We start from the raw sequence: 18209 nt of genomic DNA, 5'->3' as shown, positions 1-18209 counted from the left end.
AAATCCGAACAGCTTTTGCTGAGCGCAAGGACGTGATCCATTTTCAACTTCAAATAAATTACTCTCCATTAGAACATTAATGGCGTGAAGTAGCATTTTTGGACAATAACTTAGTAGGATGACAACATAAGTAGCAATTTTACTTTGAGAATCTTCTTTTCTTTAAAAAACTACAAACACAAGGCCTGCCAAAACTGAACTAAAATTTCCAGAAGAAAAAAAACGATATGAAATAGATAATCCTGCACATCATTTCCGTGAACACGCAACGTTTCATTTCCAAAGAAAATGGCTTCCACACAAAAAACAAATATTACAGAAAACTAAACATTTTCCAGAAAAAAACATGACAAAGAGGATAAAAAGGCACAGAGAGAGAGAGAGTGAGAGAGAGGAGGAGCACACGCGCCCTCGTCGCGCGCGCACCGCCCCACACACACACACACACATAGATAGTGAAAGACAGACAAAACAGACAAAAAAAACAGACATATGAATAGCTGACAAGAAGAAGGTGAAAGTGAGCACGTGGAAGCAGACAGCAGAAGCTTGTTCCATGTGACGGTTTGCCCCTATAACGGCAGCCCAGGGAGTTCTGCCTTTCCTCCCTGTATCGGAGTCACCGTGGCAGAATCAGGCGTTGGACTTGTGATCCAGTGTTCACCAGTGATCAGGGTTCGAGGCCCCATTTCAACATGATTTTATGTCCCTTGGGAAAGGAACTCTACTCCGATTTGTCCCCACCCATCCAGGAATGAATGGGGGTAAAACCTCACTGACCTGTAAATGGAAGTTAATCTTGAAGCGGCGGAAGGGAAGAAAAAACTGGGCCCCGACTCCTTATACACCCCAAACACAGGGAGGGTAGGAAACGGCCCCGATGACCAAAAAAAAGCTCGGGAACCTTTAACACTTCTGCTCCCCGTCCCAAAATTTTTGTTGAATGATCTTCGTCGTGTTTGGTCCTTCTTCTTCTTCTTAATGATGATAATAGCAATAAAATTAATAATTTTAACACTTATACAGTGCATTTCTGAGGTCAGAGAATAAATTCTAAGCACTTTTGCAAAAAAATTGTCATTTGCACGACAGCATGCCCACGTGGGTAGAGCCAACTAACAGCTGCCTTTAGACGCTGATCATTCGTTTTCTGTGTCAGTCAGTATGCTTAAATCAACACACACACACACACACACACACACACGCGGCCGCGCGCGCGCGCACACAACACAAACACACAAAACACACACACACACACACAAAAAACATACGCGCGCGCGAAGAGAGAGTAAATTATAGTGGAATTTGCTGTAACCATCTAGTTGCCGCGGTCCTTCAAATCAGAAGTACAACTTCTGTAAATGCCCACCGGGCCCATCCAGCACCACACATCACAGACACACGAACTGTTTAACCCCCCCAGGGAGAGGAAGGGACGTGCTTAATGTTTTCCCTCCACATTCTGCTGATCGTGGAAAAAAAATGTCCCCTCAATTTCAGTCACGGAACAAAAGGCTCTCCCGGTACCACACCTGCTCATCCCCCGACCATAACCCCTCCTTTTCTAGCTCTCTCCCTCCCCCCCCACCCCCCCCCCCCATTTCCAACAACCCCCCCCCCCCCTATTCTCTCGTCTCTGCGGGGCCCATTTTTCTACCCTGCTTTGTGATCTACGTTCATTGCACACAGAAAAAACACAGCACAAAGGAAAAGCGCCGGGAGAGACAAAAAAAAAAACAACCATGGCCCGCTGCCGGGTTTTTCTGTGCTGAGCTGTCTGCGCTCCGTAAAAAAACAACAAAAAAAACCCAAAAAAACCAAAACAAAAAAACAAACAAACAACAACAAAAAAACTGATGTGCTGTATTGTGTGGATCTTTCCACATGTTTTGACCCCTCCTGAAACTAAACTGAAAACCAAAAATGATCAGCACATTCAATCTCCCTTTCAAAACCTCGTGGGCAACAACCTTTTTCCCCATTTAAACGGGCAGCCATACTTCGTTTGTTTCCATGGTGTGCAAGGGTATGTTCGTGTAACTCAACCATACTACCGAACGCTGACATGGATTCGGGATATTTGCATTGTACGTGTGTATTTGGACCCTGCTTGCATGTGTACACATACGAACGGGGTTCAGGCACCGGCAGGTCTGCAAATGTGTTGACCTGGGAGATCGGAAAAAACCTCCTCCCTTACCCAATCAGAAGCCGCCGATACCAGTATCGAAACCCAGGACCCTCAGATTGAGGGGTCAAACGCTCTCCCGACCGGCTGTAATTGTGCTATACATGATGCGCACGGGCACGCATGTAGTCTCCTCTCTCTCCCCCTCTCTATCACACACACACACCACACACAGACACACACACACACACACACACACAACACACACACACACACACACGACACACACATATATATATATATATTATATATATATATATATATATATATAGTACAGAAAAGCAGATGAAATAGAGAGAGCGGGAGGTAGTGAAAGGAGAAACGAACGAAACGAAACGAAACTAAATTCTAATCAGAGACAGAGACAGCGAGACAGAGAAGAGACTTACAGACAGGCGGAAAGAGACAGGCACTGACACAGCCACGAAAGAGACACGATTTCTCTATTTTGATAACTAAAATAACGATCCCGATTTTGATGCAGTTTTTAAAAAGTAGCCTTTTTGATCCACATCAAGTACACTCAATAAAAACATACACATAACATGAGCACCAGACTGTATTAATGCATCAATGAACACACAAAGACACAAACACAAACACAACACACAGCCACACACGCACACACACAGACACACACACACACACACACACATACAACACACACACACACACACAGAGGCATACAGACAGACACAACACACACACACAGACACCCACACACCGCACCAAGCCACGCAGACGTTTGATTTTTTATGAGACAATGTAATGGGGAAAAAGCCAGAGGGAAGACAGGAGGTGGAATGAGAATGAAACAAGTAGAGAGGCACAGGACATATACACTGTTGCAAACACACAACACACACACACAACACACACACACAACCAACAGAGAAGCAAAGAAAAGAGACCGAAAGAGGAGGAGAAACGGAGAGACAGAGATAGAGTCAGAGCTGTGAGGGGCAGAGAACGAAACTTCCGGATACAGAGAGCGAGAACAAGAGACAGAGGACAGAGATGGCAGAGGACAGAGACAGAGAGAAGGCGGGGGCGGGGAAGATGTAATGACAATACTGTGCTCCCACATACCACTACACTGCCTTCCCATCTCTCGTGTCTCCGGCCGGCGCCCGCCCGGATCGGAGGCCAGCCATGAGCACGATTCGGGGGAGGAGGATGAAAAGGGGAGGGGCAGGGAGTGGGGTGAGAGGGGGGGGGGGGGGGGGTGGGTTGATGATGTAGGGAGGGGTGTGGAAGGGGAGGGGAGGGTGTCAGTACACAGAGCGCCCGGTCTGCAGGCGTCAGGAACTCGTGGGCTTCGCTTTCAGTCACTTCCAGTCTCATCTCTCTCTCTCTCTCTCCTCTCTCTCTGTGCAGCGGTGCGTACGTGCTTTGCGTGTCTGTGTGCCTGTGTGTGTGTCTGTTACAGAGCCTTGGGATTCAGATCCTGACAAGAGGACTGGGCACTCTGTTTTTGTCAGGAACAATGGCCCAGTTTCACATTGTGCAGATGATATTGTTACAGATAGCATTTTGTTACAAAACTTCTTTTGTTGTTTGCGTTTTGGTTGCAGAAGGTAACGACTGATTAAAAACAATATGACATATAAACTAAGCTTACTACAAGAAAATTTGTAAAGCAATACTTTTTTTTTGAAGGAGAATAAGCAGATACAGTTTGAAGTTTATTCAAGCAAAAATCGCGTTTCTCGGATTATCTTGAATGCCAGAATACCAGCGTATCATTACTGGGATTATCTTGTACACTGGAGTTAAACATCTGAGATTTCCTTCAGAGTTAAAGTAACAATTATGGGATAATCCACCTGGGATAATCCTCAACATAATAGCAATGTTTGTAGAATCAATCTTCAACATGAAAGTAACATTTCTGGGATTATTTTGCATACTTGAGTAACACATATAGGATTATTCTCAACAATATGGTAATATTTGTAGGGTTACAAGTATCCTCAACATGAGAGTAATGTTGTGATAATTAACTTCAATGATGGAATAAATAATTATGGCGACTTAAGTTCTTAGCAAGAATGAGAGACATTTCAACAATCATTACAACGTTAGTGTGAAGTCAACGTAGACGCGGTGATTAATATTTTCGTCGTTTTGCCCACTCGATGACTTTTCAATCAGTAAAGATTCCATAGTTGAAAGAACAATTCAACGTGGTGTACACTAATCGACATCAAACGTGCACCAAATATTAGGCACTCCAAAGATCATCCCACGAGAACCACATTTTGATACGGGCACTAAAAGAAGATTATGCTGAGGGGATTTTTTGACACGACAAATGTGGTTCGTCCGTCGGGATCGACGAGGACCATCTAGTCATCCTGGGGGTGGGTGGGTTGGGCTCTGTGGGTGCGCAGATGACTGGTCAGGCCAATTCGCACCCGGAAGGTTCTGACGCAGTGTGGACAGGGGATGGTGGCGGCTGTCGGGGACTTGCTGGCCCTGCTTTTCCTGGCCTGTCTGCGTTGCTCTGCTGCAGCGATTCTGTTGGCCTCACAGGATTTGGCGCCTTTGTGGACAGCTGAACACCACTTTAGTCTGTTCATTGCATTCAGCTCCCACGTGTCGTGGCTGATGTTGAAGGCCTTCAGAGAAGCTTTCAGATTGTCTTTGAAGGGCTTCTTTTGGCCTCCATGGGAGCGCTTGCCATGTTGGAGTTCGCCGTACAGCAGTTTCTTAGGGAGCCGGTGGTCTGGCATGCGAACTACATGGCCTGCCCAGCGCAGCTGGGCCTGCATCAAGATGGTGTAGATGCTGGGCAAGTTTGCACGAGTGAGCACCTCTGTGTCAGGGATCTTCTCTTGCCACTTTATGCCGAGAAGTTTTCTGAGGCTGGTGGTGTGGAAGTGGTTCAGCTTTTTGGCGTGGCGTTTGTAGACCATCCATGATTCACATCCATAGAGCAGTGTGGTGAGAACTATGGCCTTGTATACTTTCGAGCTTCGTCTCCAGGGTGATGCCTCTCCGGTTCCAAACGTTCTTATGGACTCTGCCGAAGGCAGCGCTGGCTTTGGCGAGTCTGGCATTCACCTCGTCGTCGATGACAACTGTGCGAGAGAGTGTACTGCCCAGGTATGTGAACTTGTCCACCGCGTTCAGTCGTTGCCCGTTGATGAAGATGTTTGGTTCAACGTAAGGCTTTCCTGGAGCTGGCTGGTGCATCACCTCAGTCTTCTTTGTGCTGATTGTGAGGCCAAAGCTGTCACAGGCAGCAGAGAACTTGTTGACACTGTGTTGCATGTCAGCTTCGGAGGCAGCGTTGAGAGCGCAGTCATCAGCAAACAGGAAGTCGTTGACGGTGTCTGTCCCCACCCTGGTTTTTGCTTGAAGCCTCCTGAGGTTGAAGAGTGAGCCATCTGTGCGGTACCTGATGCCAATGCCTACGTCACCGTCTCTGAAGGCATCTGTCAGCATAGCTGAAAACATGAGACTGAATAGGGTGGGGGCAAGAACACACCCTTGCTTGACTCCGTTGGAGACAGGGAATGGTTCTGAAGTCTCTCCGTTGTCTTGGACTCGGGCCAGCAGCCCATCGTGTAGTTGCCGTATGATGGTGATGAACTTTCTGGGACATCTGTACTTCGCCATGATTCTCCAAAGGCCATCTCTGCTAACAGTATCGAAGGCCTTGGTCAGATCGACATACGTGGAGTAAAGGTCGGCGTTCTGTTCCTGACACTTCTCCTGGAGCTGCCTGGCAGCAAACACCATGTCGATAGTCCCGCGTTCTTTCCGGAAGCCACACTGGCTCTCTGGTAGGAGACCTTGCTCAAGGTGTGCTATGAGACGGTTGAGTAGCACTCTGGCCAGAGTCTTGCCTGCGACGGACAGCAGGGATATTCCACGATGCTTGTCACAGTCCTGACGATTTCCTTTGCGCTTGTACAGTACAGGTGTATGATGGAAGCGTCTTTGAAGTCCTGCGGAACTGCCTCATGCTGCCAGATGAGCTGGAATAGCTGACGACGCTTCTCAGTCAGCGCCATACCTCAGCTGGAATGGAGTCTGAGCCAGGGGCTTTGCCATTGGATAGCAGACGGATAGTTTTCTGGGTCTCCTCCAAAGTTAGAATAGCATCCAACGATTCACTGACTGGCACCTGGGGGAGTCGGTCGATGGCTTCATCATTGATGGTGGAAGGGCGGTTCAGTACGCTGTCAAAGTGTTCAGCCCATCTCTCAAGGATCCCGTCCTTGTCAGTGATTAGGGTAGAACCATCAGCACTGAGGAGTGGAGCAAATCCGGAAGTGGTGGGACCGTAGACTTCTTTCAGGCCGTTATAGAAGTTCTTCATGTCGTTCCTGTCTGCAAAGCCCCGGATCTCATCAGCTTTGTTGCTCAACCAGGAATCCTGCATCTGCCGCAGCTTCCGCCGGATGGTGCTGCGTGCGCTCTTCAGTATGTCTTTCTTTGACTGTGACTTGGGATCTTCAATGTGGGCTCTGTATGCTAGGCGTTTATCTTCCAGCAGCTGCTTGATCTCAGTGCAGTTCTCATCAAACCAGTCTTTGTGCTTCCTGGCAGAAGGCCCCAGGCACTCCATGGCAGTGTTGTACACCGTCTCATGTAGTGCGCCCCATGCTGCCTCCACATTCTGGTTGTCCAGCACGGTGGACTCAAGGCGTTTCTCCAGGGTGTCAGCAAAGCTCTGCTTGATGTTGCCTAGCTCCAGCTTGCTGACATTCAGGCGTTTGGGTGCTTTCATGCCCTGAGGCCGTCTCTTGGGCTAGATGCGGGGGATGAGTTTGAAGACGATAAGGCGGTGGTCTGTCCAGCACTCAGCGCCGCACATGGCCCTCGTGACTCGTACGTCCTGCCTGTCCCTCTTCCTGACAATGACAAAGTTGATGAGATGCCAATGCCCAGAGCGAGGATGCATCCATGACGTCCTGTTACGGGTAGGGAGGCAGAAGACGGTGTTTGTGATAAGAAGGTCGTGCTCGGCACATGTATGGAGAAGTAGTTGACCATTGCTGTTACAGTTACCAACCCCATGCTTCCCAATCACGCCTTCCCAGGAGGTGCTGTCACAACCAACTCTCGCGTTAAGGTCACCAAGAATGATGAGCTTGTCTGCGTTGGGAACAGTGGTGATGACAGCGTTCAGGTCCTCGTAGAACTTGTCCTTGATCTCATCCGGGTTGGTCATGGTGGGCACGTAGGCACTGACAATGGTGGTAAACTTCTTCCCGTTGCATAAAGGGAGTTTCATCGTCATCAGGCGATCGTTCACTCCTTTCGGGGGCCAGCCAGCTTGCCAACAAGGGTTGTCTTCACTGCAAAGCCAACTCCAGCCTCACGTCTCTCCTGAGGTCCGCGACCACTCCAAAAGAAGGTGTAGCCTGCGCCTTACTCACAGAGTTCGCCTTCTTCTGCTAGTCTGGTCTCACTTAAGGCAGCGATGTCGATGTTGTACCTGGCTAATTCACTCGCAATGAGTGCTGTGCGTCTCTGTGGTCTGTCTGAGTCGCCTCTGTCCAGAAGCGTACGCACGTTCCATGTGGCAATGGTCAATGGGGTGCTCCTTGTTTTCTTCTTTCTTTCCTTTGTGTGTCGACCGCTTGAGTAGGGTCCCCGTCAGCCGCGGTATGCTGACTAGGGTGGTGTGGAGCAGGTAATGTTTAGGGTACCTTTTCTAGCCCCTTCCTCATGCCATGGAGGTAAGGAGTGCTGTCCTGAAGAGGGCTGCTCAGTCGCTCAGGGGGCTGTCGATCTCCACCGCTGCTCCAGTCGGTGAAAAACGACCCTATGGCCTGAGCCGCCTGTGTGTAGGTCCGCGGCTACGACTGCCAGTGTACCCACATCTGTCGCTTCGTCGCTCGCCTGTCGCCACAGGGCTTGGGGAAAATGATGGTATGAGATGAAGGATGACTGATGACTTGCGCGATGACTTTGTTTATAGTGAGGAGGAGTTGCGCACCGTCGACCTCACTCTCTTGTCCGAGACCGTCTGTATCCAGTGGCAAGACGAGGTCAAGACGACTGGAGATGGAAACGGATGCAGTGGATGACCAGGATGTCCTATGTGCCTCATCCTGCCCTCAGCACTCCACAGTGCTCTGCTGCAACCGCCTTCCTCTCCGTTGAACCATGAAGGTTTCTTCCGCAGAGTCCGCCGGATCCAGTCTTCACATGCTTGGGTAGACAAGCCCTAACTCACCGACGGTTTGAGAACTGTCGGCTACCCTCACCTAGTTTAGCCAGCCTGTCAAAGCCGTTGCCCGGGGGTTGGGCGCTGTCGCATGCTAGCAGCTTCTAGGACCCATAGGTGAGAGCTGGGTGCCGGTGGGGACCAACAGAGGACGAACCACTCCCGGAAGAGCGTGACAACCCCCCCCCCCCCCCCCCCTCTAGAGGTACTACCCCTCCTGTGCACCCCCTAACCCCCGACAAATACCCATGATACAAATGAAGGGTGGCAGGAAGAGTAGTGGTGGACTATGAATGGTGATTATTGCGCGATGAATGATGATTATTGGACTGTGAATGGTGATTGTTGGGACGTGAATGACAATTGTTGGATAATGACTGGCAATCGTTGGACTGTGACAATGACTGGTGGACAGGGGACCAGGACTGGGACCTGATCCTGATGATCAGTTCAAACTGCTGACCTGGGGAGTGGTGGTGGTGGTGGTGGGGTGTTCAGAGCGCTGTGATATCTACCATCAGTCAAGGACACCTGGCAGTCAGGGCCAGTCACTCTTCATCATTTGTGGCCCATCAGGGCTCATTTCTGGATTGTCATAAACCCGCCACTTAAAACCCGATACTGCGTCTGTGGTTGGTTTTCTTTTTGACCCCCACCCCCCGACCCCCCAGCCCCATCGTTTTTCATCTCCGACTCTGTTGCTGAATTTTGCTATACCCACATGACTATTCAAACTTTGGCCTATCAATGTTTTAATCATTCTTGGAGAAGAACCTCTTCCCCCCAACCTCCAAACATTTCCGAAAACGTGAGAATGATCTTCCCCGTGCTCTTCATTTTTCTCTTCTTCTCCTTATTCATTTTCTTCTTCATCATCTTCATCATCGTCGTCGTCGTCGTCGTCGTCGTCGTCTTCGTCATCATTATCACCATCATCATCATCGTCGTCGTGGTCATCATCATCATCTTCTTCTACTTCTTGTTTGACGCGACGGGGACAGTTATGAAAGTCAGGGTAAACGTTACCTTTTTTTGCCCGGTGCACGTATACCAGGGCTGATTTATCCAAGTACCTAGTTCAACTTTCCATCAGTACCAGCTTTACTTATAACATTCTACAATACATTCTTATTCGCGGAGTCAATAGCCTTTATAAATCCCACAAAGAGAACATATGATTAAATGTTCTTCATAATACATTTCTGAGCTAAAGAACACAAAGTGAAAGTATTATCTACATAACTGAACCCTACTCAAATCCCTGCTTGTCATTCATGTTTTCCTCTCTTTATGTCAAAGCCTTCTGTTCAAAATATATGTATATATGTGTATGGCTTATGGTTATTATACTTGTTAGAGCTACACCCGTATTATCATGCGTGCACACATCCACACCCGCCCACACACACACGCATACACACAGACACACAAAGTCACAGACACAAACAGACACACACACACACACACACACACATATATATATATATATATATTTATATATATATATATATATATATATAGAGAGAGAGAGAGAGAGAGAGAGAGAGAGAGAGAGACGGAGACGGAGAGATAGAGAAACAGTGAGACAAGGACGCAGAGACAGAGACAGAGACATGATATAGAGTCATACGAACACGGAGAGAAAACGACAGAGACAGATACAGAGGCAGAGACATAATACCGAATCATACAGACATAGAGAGAAAAAGACTGAGACATAGACTTGGAGACAGAAACACAATATATAATCAAACGGACATGTAGAGGAAAAACAAACAAACAAACAAAAAGAAAAACAAAAACAAAACAAAAACAAACACGACAAAGATAGAGCGACAGAGACACATAAACATAATCACAATATAGACTCATACGGAGATAACAAAGAAAAACGACAGAGACAGAGAATCAAAGAGAAAAAGGAAGGTGTGTGTGTGTGTGTGTGGAGGGGGGGGGGGGGGGGGACTGGGGGTGTGTGTGGGTGTGGAGGGGAGGTTGGAAGTAGGGGAGTCGCTCTTGTCTCGAGAGTTGACAAGTGTGACAGATTGACAAGTGAACGTGCCCTGGTTAGATGTGTTTCTTTCCCCCCTTTCCCCAAAAGCCCACCCCGCTACCCCTTTTTCCACCGACACCCCCCACCCCCACCCAGTTCCCCGCACTTTCCCCCATACCCCCACCTCCCTTAGGACCATCTCGCGCTACAAGAGGACAGAATACGTGTGGAGTGAGGGTGAGAGTTGTGGGAGTGAGGTGTCCTTTTTGCAGAATAAATATATAAGAAGAGGGGAGAGAGAGAGAGAGTGAGAGAGAGAGAGGAGAGAGATTCAGGCTCTGCGCATGGTATCGACATCAATATAACATAAACGAAAATCAACAGGATATTAATGTCTTTGGAAGATTTTATCGAGAACAGAGATAAGTGAGAAGATAGGTAGAGACAAAGATACACACACACACATAAATACTCAGCAAAGAGAGAGAGCGGAGAGAGAGAGAGAGAGAGTGAGAGAGAAAGAGAGACAAGAGAGAGAGAGAGGAGAGAGAGAGAGAGTCATATGTATTTCATCTTCATATCACTCACTAATACAGATCTGTGCTAGTTTGTAGTCTTTATTCTGTCCTCGCTATCTGTTTTAGTATGTGAAAACACCACAGATAATAAAAATAATCACAGCTGCATGAAATGAGAAGAAGAAGAAGGAGAGAGAGAGGAGGAACGAGAGAAGAAGAAGAAGAAGTAAGAAAAGAAGAAGAAGAAGAAGAAGAGGGAAGGAAGGAAGGAAGGAGGATTGGATAGGGGGAATAATACAATTGACCAGAAAATAAAGAACAAGCTCGTTTTCCCACGATAAGAGGATGGGAGTGGTTTAACAGAGTGGTACTGAGAATGCAGAACTAATTCTAAAGTTAACGAAGATATTAAAACAACAAGAAGAAGTAACTCTCTATTTTACAAAGTGCACATCTTCAAGTCTGTGCTGCTTGTGCTACCGATTGAGCTGGCACACAAGTACTTCTCAAAATGGAAGTTCCGGGCTTATCCTTATTCCGATCAGTTGACACGGACGCACACAGTAGCTGTGACAGAAGAAATGTGCAAACAAAACTCAGCTTTTATTCCAGACTGGCACAGCCGTTTAGTCCTGAGTATGCCACAACGAATATAAGGGACAATACATAATAAATACTTCCTCTGTTGTGTTCTGTTGTTGTTTGATTTTATATTAATTGGTCCTTGCGTTTCTGAGGCTGACAAGAAGGGATCTGATGAATCCTTTGAGCGTCTCTTGAGCTTCCCTATCCATGGTCCTGTACAGCGGAGCTCCAGACTGCAGATGAGAGTCATCAGTGAGTGAAGGGGAGTCTTGAAAGAAGTTTTTTTTATTTCTTATTGGCGACAGGTCAGAGACGAACAAAGACTTGATGAGATTGAGTCAAGCGTAAGAAATTAACCGGCACCCTAATCTTTTAAACATGATAGAAAAGTAAGATTAACATTGAATTTGTGCCTTATTCCCTTGTTAATGTACCTAGAGATTAGTTATGTCTCTTGCAGAAACATTCATCCCAGATACTGCAAGACGGAGAATGACAGAGAGATGACAAAGCCAACAACAACAAACAAAAAAAACAACAATCAAAACAACATCAACCAACAACCCCCCAAACTACAATATACCACGAACAAACAAAAAACAAAGAAAGAAACAACACAACAAAACGATGGTACTGACACCATTTTTCAGAGTGGGACATTTGCAGTGACCCAGGCTTTTGAAGCACAAACCGACAGGCCTGGGTGAGTTCTGGTGAACATTCTTCTGTTGGTGGCACGTGTATACATATCTACACAGAGTTAAAGAAGAAGAAGAGCGAGTAGTTAGAAGAACAAAACGAGAAACAGAAAAAGAATACGATCCAGAAAAAAATGAAGAACAACGAATTGGAATTTAGAATGAAATGCTAGGTTTCAAGCAAGGCTCGGGCCTTAAACCTTCCAACTAACACCACTAGATTCAGATCAAAGATTAGATAACAATCAATCTCCCTCCCTCCCTTCACCCACACCAGTTCTCCCCCCTCCCGTCCCCCCCCCCCACCGTGCCCTTCCCCCAGACTAACCTGGAAGCGGTCATGCGAGTTGTCAATGTGTCGCGTGCTGGTCCACAGTACATGCCGATGACCGCACGTAAGCCAGAAGATAGGAGGTAGGGCGGGTGTGCGGGGAGGAAGGATGAGGAGGGAGGAGGCTCCAGAGTGGCCCAGGCCAGTCCGCCCGTGCGTTGATGCTTCATCCCGTGTCACCCGCACAGCTTGACCAACAGCGCGTGCGGTTGGTTGCTGTTTGTAGTAACATAAACCGTTCACCTGGTGCTCACGTGTCCTGTTGTGGGTGGTGTGATGGGGATTGGCATGTGGAGGGATACAATGAAGATGAGAACATACATTCTATAGCACGCCTAACCCGCGGTCGGGTGTGGTCCTCCGACCCTCCTAAACACTTACCAAAACACAGGTTCCTTGTACACAACAGGTTGGCCTATCGCGGGGGTAGAGCGACTGACGGCGTACACTATTGGCGGCTCAGCATGTAGAATTCCAGTGTCATGTCCACTCAAGGTCTTTTGAAGTGACGCACACAAACGCCACTCTAGTACAGACATGTAACATTCTACGTGCTAATTGACTGTTTTGTCATAATTTTTTATATCCCTGCCATGTACGTGCAGCCGATCACATCCGTTTTCGTGGTGTCTGTGTGGGTGGCGGTGAATGCTTGGTATGTACTTGTTTTCAAAACCCACCGATACTCTGACATGGTTACAAGATATTCTCTAACGTGCATCATCGAATACCGTTCTGCGTGCGTTTATTCGCACAGAAGAAGGTCAGGCACTAGCATGCCTCAAGAGAGATCGGACAAATCACTGTGCACAACCTTACCCACCTGACTCCAGTTATCGAGGAAGATTGTACGAACCCGGGACCCTCAGATAGAAAATCCAACGCTTAAACAACCACGCTTGACCTATTGCACACCCGTCGCGCAGAAATACAGTTTTCAAACAACGAAGAATACGAAGTTGGGTATGGAGTTGCTGTCTAGCTGCTGTTATTTGATATGTCAGGTTGATGCTTGCATATTGTGTTGCTGAAGGTTTTACAGTAATTTTATTTTGAAAATGCCATCAGCTGCGATACAAACACACTGCTCAGTAATCCAACAGGACAACAAGAAAAGTCTCAAATTTAAGGTTTTCTTGTGGAATGGTACCCATGTATAGTAGTGATGTGTATTGATGTTGTGTTGGTGTTGATGTTTGGTTGGCGTTGTTTGATGAGCCGTGTTTTCTTTGTGTTTGTTCTTTATGGGTGTATTGTTGTGTCCGCTGTTTTCAGAATGAGGTGTTGTTTGTGTTGATGTTGAGTGCTGCGGGTCTGTGTGGTGTCGTATGTCGCTTGATGAGGTGCCGTACTGTGTTTGTGCTATATGTGCTGCATTGTGTGTGTGATTGAACACTAATGGCCGGTTGCTGCATTGTGATGTGGATGTGCCGTAGCCGTGTGCTGGCATTGTGTTAGTGGGTTGTGTCTGTACCTGTGCTGCAATGGTGTGAGGTTGTGGCTATGCCGAGCTGCATTGATGATTGTGTTTGCTGCTTTACCTGTGCTGCATTTGTGTTGTGTTTTGCCTGTGACCGTTCCCGCATTAGTGTAGTGTTGGTGCTGTACCGTGCTGACATTGTGTTGTGTGATGTGCTGTCCGTGCTGCATTAGGTTTGTGTTGTGCTGCTACCGTAGAGCTGCATGTTTATCGTGTGCACTGAACCGATGCTGCAGTATGAGTGTGTGTTTGTTGCTATGCCACAGTGCTGGCATTGTGGTTCTGTTGTGCTGATACAGTGCTAGCAATTAGTTGTTGTGTTGTGTCTGTAACGCGTGCTGTCATTGTGTGTTGTGTTGTAGACTATGGCCGTCTGCATTGTTTTGTGTGTGCTATGTGTACTGCATTGTGTTGTGTTTTTAGTGCTGTACCGTGCTGCATTGTGTTGTGTTGTGCTATTTTGTACTGTGCATTTGTTGTGTTGTGCTAATGCCGTGCTGCATTCTTTGTGTTGGTCTAAGCCGAGTGCTGCATTCTTCGATGTGTGTTGACTATGTCTTGCTGGTGCAATCTGTTTGTGTTTGCGAAATGTCTGCTGCATTGATTGCGTGTGTAGAGACTATGTGGTAGCTGCATTGTTTGTTTTCTGTATGTATAGGGCTGTAGACCGTGCTTGACCATTGTAGTTGCGGTGTTGTGGCTATGTGTACTGCAATATTTTTATAGTGGTATATGTGCTCAATGTCATAGGCGGCATCTAATGTCTTGTTAGGATGTTCTAAGAGTGAGAAAAGTGCAGAGATCTGTTGTAGTCTTGTAGCTAAATGGTCACTGACAGCATTTGTGTTCGTATTGGCGTGTGCAATATTTCGCGTGCTGCATTGTGTTTTGTTGTAGCTAAAAGTCACGTGCATTGGTGTTGGAGTTTTTCTGATTGGCCGCCTGGCATTTTGTTGTATGTTGTGGCTATGCCGTGACTGCAATTGTGTTGTGCTAATGTGTACTGAGCATCGTGTTGTGTTGTGCCTGTCCTGAACTCACTGCATTGATGTTGTGTTTGCTGTACCGCTGCAGCATTGTGTTTGTTGCTTTGCTGTACCATGCTGGTAGGTGTGTAGTTTCTCTGGTCCCGTGGAGCTTGCAATTGTTAGGTTTGGTGCTTTGGCTGTACCATGCTGTAATTGTGTAGTTGTTGGGCTGTACCGAGCTGCAGTCGTGCTGTGCTTTGCTTGTAGCCATGCTGATTGTGTAGTGTTTTCTGTACCGGTGCTGCATCGTGCAGTGCCTTAAAGAACCTGTAAGCTCATATGCTTTATTGGTTGTAGTGATGATGAGTCCTGGTACCGACGCTGCATTGTGAGCCGTGCATTTGCTGTGACCATGCTGTATAGTGTAGTGTTGTGCTGTACCGTGGTACTGCCATTGGTGTTGTGCATTGCTGTGGCTGTAACTGCATTTGTCTGGTGCATTGAGCTGTGCTAGACACACTATCCGAGAGAGATGTGGGGACATTTACCATGACGACGAAGGCAGGAGTTTAAGCATCGGCAGGGGGGAAGGCGGTCCACCCAGTGGACACCGCGCGCCATCTGGCCTTCCTTGCTGCGTGCCATAGCGACATGGACAGCAAAGGGTGGGGCGAATGACGAAGATACTGAACCATCCAAGCAGCGGGATTAAAACAATATCATAAAAATTCAGATAAATAAAAGTCAGAAAAGACAAACACCAGACAAAACGTGTTTAGATTGATCTGTCGATAGAAAGATATATAGATAGATAAATACGATATAATCAGAATAAGAAAGATATGGAACTTTTGAAAAAATGAATGAACAAAAAATGATAAAAGGATCAAGTAACTGAGCGTTAATAGATAAATAAACGGGATATGAACACAAAAATAAATGAATAGATAAACGAAACAAAAATGACAAACGGATTATTACAACAATAGTAAATGAATGAATAAAAATAATGAATGAAACTCAAGATTAGAACAAAAGGTATAATTATACAAAAAGAACATGTATCCTGGCCAGGATCTCTCCGAACTGGCCAGAGGTTATAGTGTGTAAAAGGCCCTGAGTCTCTGCAGACTGGCTCGTCCTGTCCATTCGTGCAGTGTTGGTGAGTGCCACTTGTTTTATTAGAGCGATTTTTGTTTTTAATTATCATTAATAATTGTTAATGAATATATATTTTTGTTATATATCTATTATGTTCCTGTCTTTCCACTCCATCTCAACTCCCTCAAAGTGTTCTTCTTGGAAGACTGTCTTTGGCAAGGCCGTTCCAGGGAGCAATCGTTATTGCGTTGGCCATAACAGATCCTGTTCCGGTAATTTTCATAGAAGGTCAGGTCAGAGGTTTCTCCTCGCTACTGGTGACCATAGTAGACCCTGTATCATACGACCTGTTCCCGCATTTCGAGGAGATTTATCAACACAAGATATCTCTTATCTGGAGTAACTATTCGGAATAGGACTTCGCCTGATTGACTTGACCAAGACTACGCTCCAACAGATGGGTGAATAACATCGAAAATATTTGGAGGCCTACCGAAAATCTGCATCTATTCGTGTCAAACTGCTTGCTAACTTGAGCCTTACATAAGATGTCATTTTCAGAGTGTCATGTCCGTTGCTTAACGTAGTTTTGTGTCATCAAACATCACAACACACAGGGAAAAACAATCAATATCCATTTAATGATATTTTTTCTTGAGACGACTTGGATGAACAGTCTGATACGATTAATATATATAGCAAATGAAAATATAGTATAGTTAGGTGTGTGTGAGATGTGTGTGTGTGTGTATGTCAGCGTGTGTGTGTGTGTGTGTAGTTAGGAGTGAGTAGAGGACATGAGGACAGAGATAGAAGAGTAAGACAGAGAAGAGTAGGAAGAAGAGAGAGAGAATAGACTAAGAGTAGAACAATAAATGGAATTGCCCATCTAAAACCATTTTGAGACAAAGGATATTACATGAAGATCAGAAGGTCAAGGGCACACACACAAATGATAAGTACATAGTGAATAGTTCACGATCATAAGGAGCAGGTACATTCATCAGAAACAAGTTTTCCAAATATTGGGATGTATAGCAGTAAGCTTAAAATTACTCGCTATAAATCGCGACAAGGAAACACTAACCTGATGTTAATGTATATATTCGTGTATATTCGGACGTTAGAAAAAAGTTTCTCATATGTTTAAAATTTGATACAGTAACATGTAGATATCACAATTTGCTTACATAATCATATCTTCTCGTAGTAAGTATTTAAATATCACATGCGGCCCTTTTCCATTTTCATGATTCATGGTGGCACTTCTAGTCCCTGATTTTTGTTAAAACGATCTCTGGGTCTTCCATCTCAGACAATTTAAAAGGAATGCTGTAATCTGTGATGTAATTGTCAAAATTCTTTTAAGCTTTGAACAATATTTTCATCTTAAACTACATGCCCAGTTTCTAAATATATTTCATTTTCTCTAAGACTTTTCGAGACATCACAAGCATTTTGTTTATCTGTTGAACGTGAATTGACGAATTCTAACAATGTGATCAAGGCTTTTGAGTTTCTTTTCTGTGACGAAACGCATTAACCAAGAAGAAGTTACATTCTCATTGTTTATTACATAACTAGACTGAGATAAGTTCTATCGATGAGTAGAAAGAGCCTGGGTATTATACATATGTAGAAAAAACCCATATTGATTATGAGTACTACAGTTTTATGCAATATTTAGTTTTACAACGATAATCTGGGAAATGCCCAATTCATAAACACAATTAAAAGAGATAACCATAGACTTTCTTGTAGAACCCTCCAGAATTTGTATTAGCAGATCTATTATTTTGCGCTTATGTGTATTTCATCGTGGAAATATATTTGACAAGCAGGGGTCGTTACCAAGAGATGAGTGGAATCCGATAAAGAATGAGTTCGTGGTTTGACTCGGTCAAGTTACCATACCTACACCCCATAAATCGATATGGAGTTATCAAATTTCTAAACAGTCTTGGAAAAGTGCATAATTGAACACAGATCTCAGTATATTCGTACAATGTTCCTGCTGAAAGTAATGTATATGATTTGCTATAACTTGATTTAATTAATCAAGTATCCTGTGCATGTGATTTTCATGTATCAACAATTTTAGAGCTCCTTTTTTTCGAATCTATTATTTGTAAAATAGTGAAAATTAAAAAAAAGGATAAG

The 18209-nt window shown here is 45.5% G+C and overlaps 1 protein-coding gene across 1 annotated transcript in view; it reads right to left on the bottom strand.

Annotated features, from left to right (window-relative positions):
* The window catches only part of LOC143280299 (proto-oncogene tyrosine-protein kinase Src-like), a 43383-nt gene extending 28164 nt beyond the window's left edge, over positions 1–15219 (bottom strand). The window contains exons 1-2 of the mRNA XM_076584930.1: positions 15184–15219; positions 12498–12716 (exon numbers count right to left, since the gene is read on the bottom strand). Of these exons, the coding sequence (XP_076441045.1) occupies positions 12498–12716; positions 15184–15219 (255 nt within the window). The remainder of the gene's footprint in view (positions 1–12497; positions 12717–15183) is intronic.
* Positions 15220–18209: the final 2990 nt, after the last annotated feature.

The sequence above is a fragment of the Babylonia areolata genome, chromosome 3 (assembly GCF_041734735.1).
Source record: "Babylonia areolata isolate BAREFJ2019XMU chromosome 3, ASM4173473v1, whole genome shotgun sequence".
In the NCBI taxonomy this organism is placed as follows: domain Eukaryota; kingdom Metazoa; phylum Mollusca; class Gastropoda; order Neogastropoda; family Buccinidae; genus Babylonia; species Babylonia areolata.
This window is presented reverse-complemented; position numbering and strand designations above follow the sequence as displayed.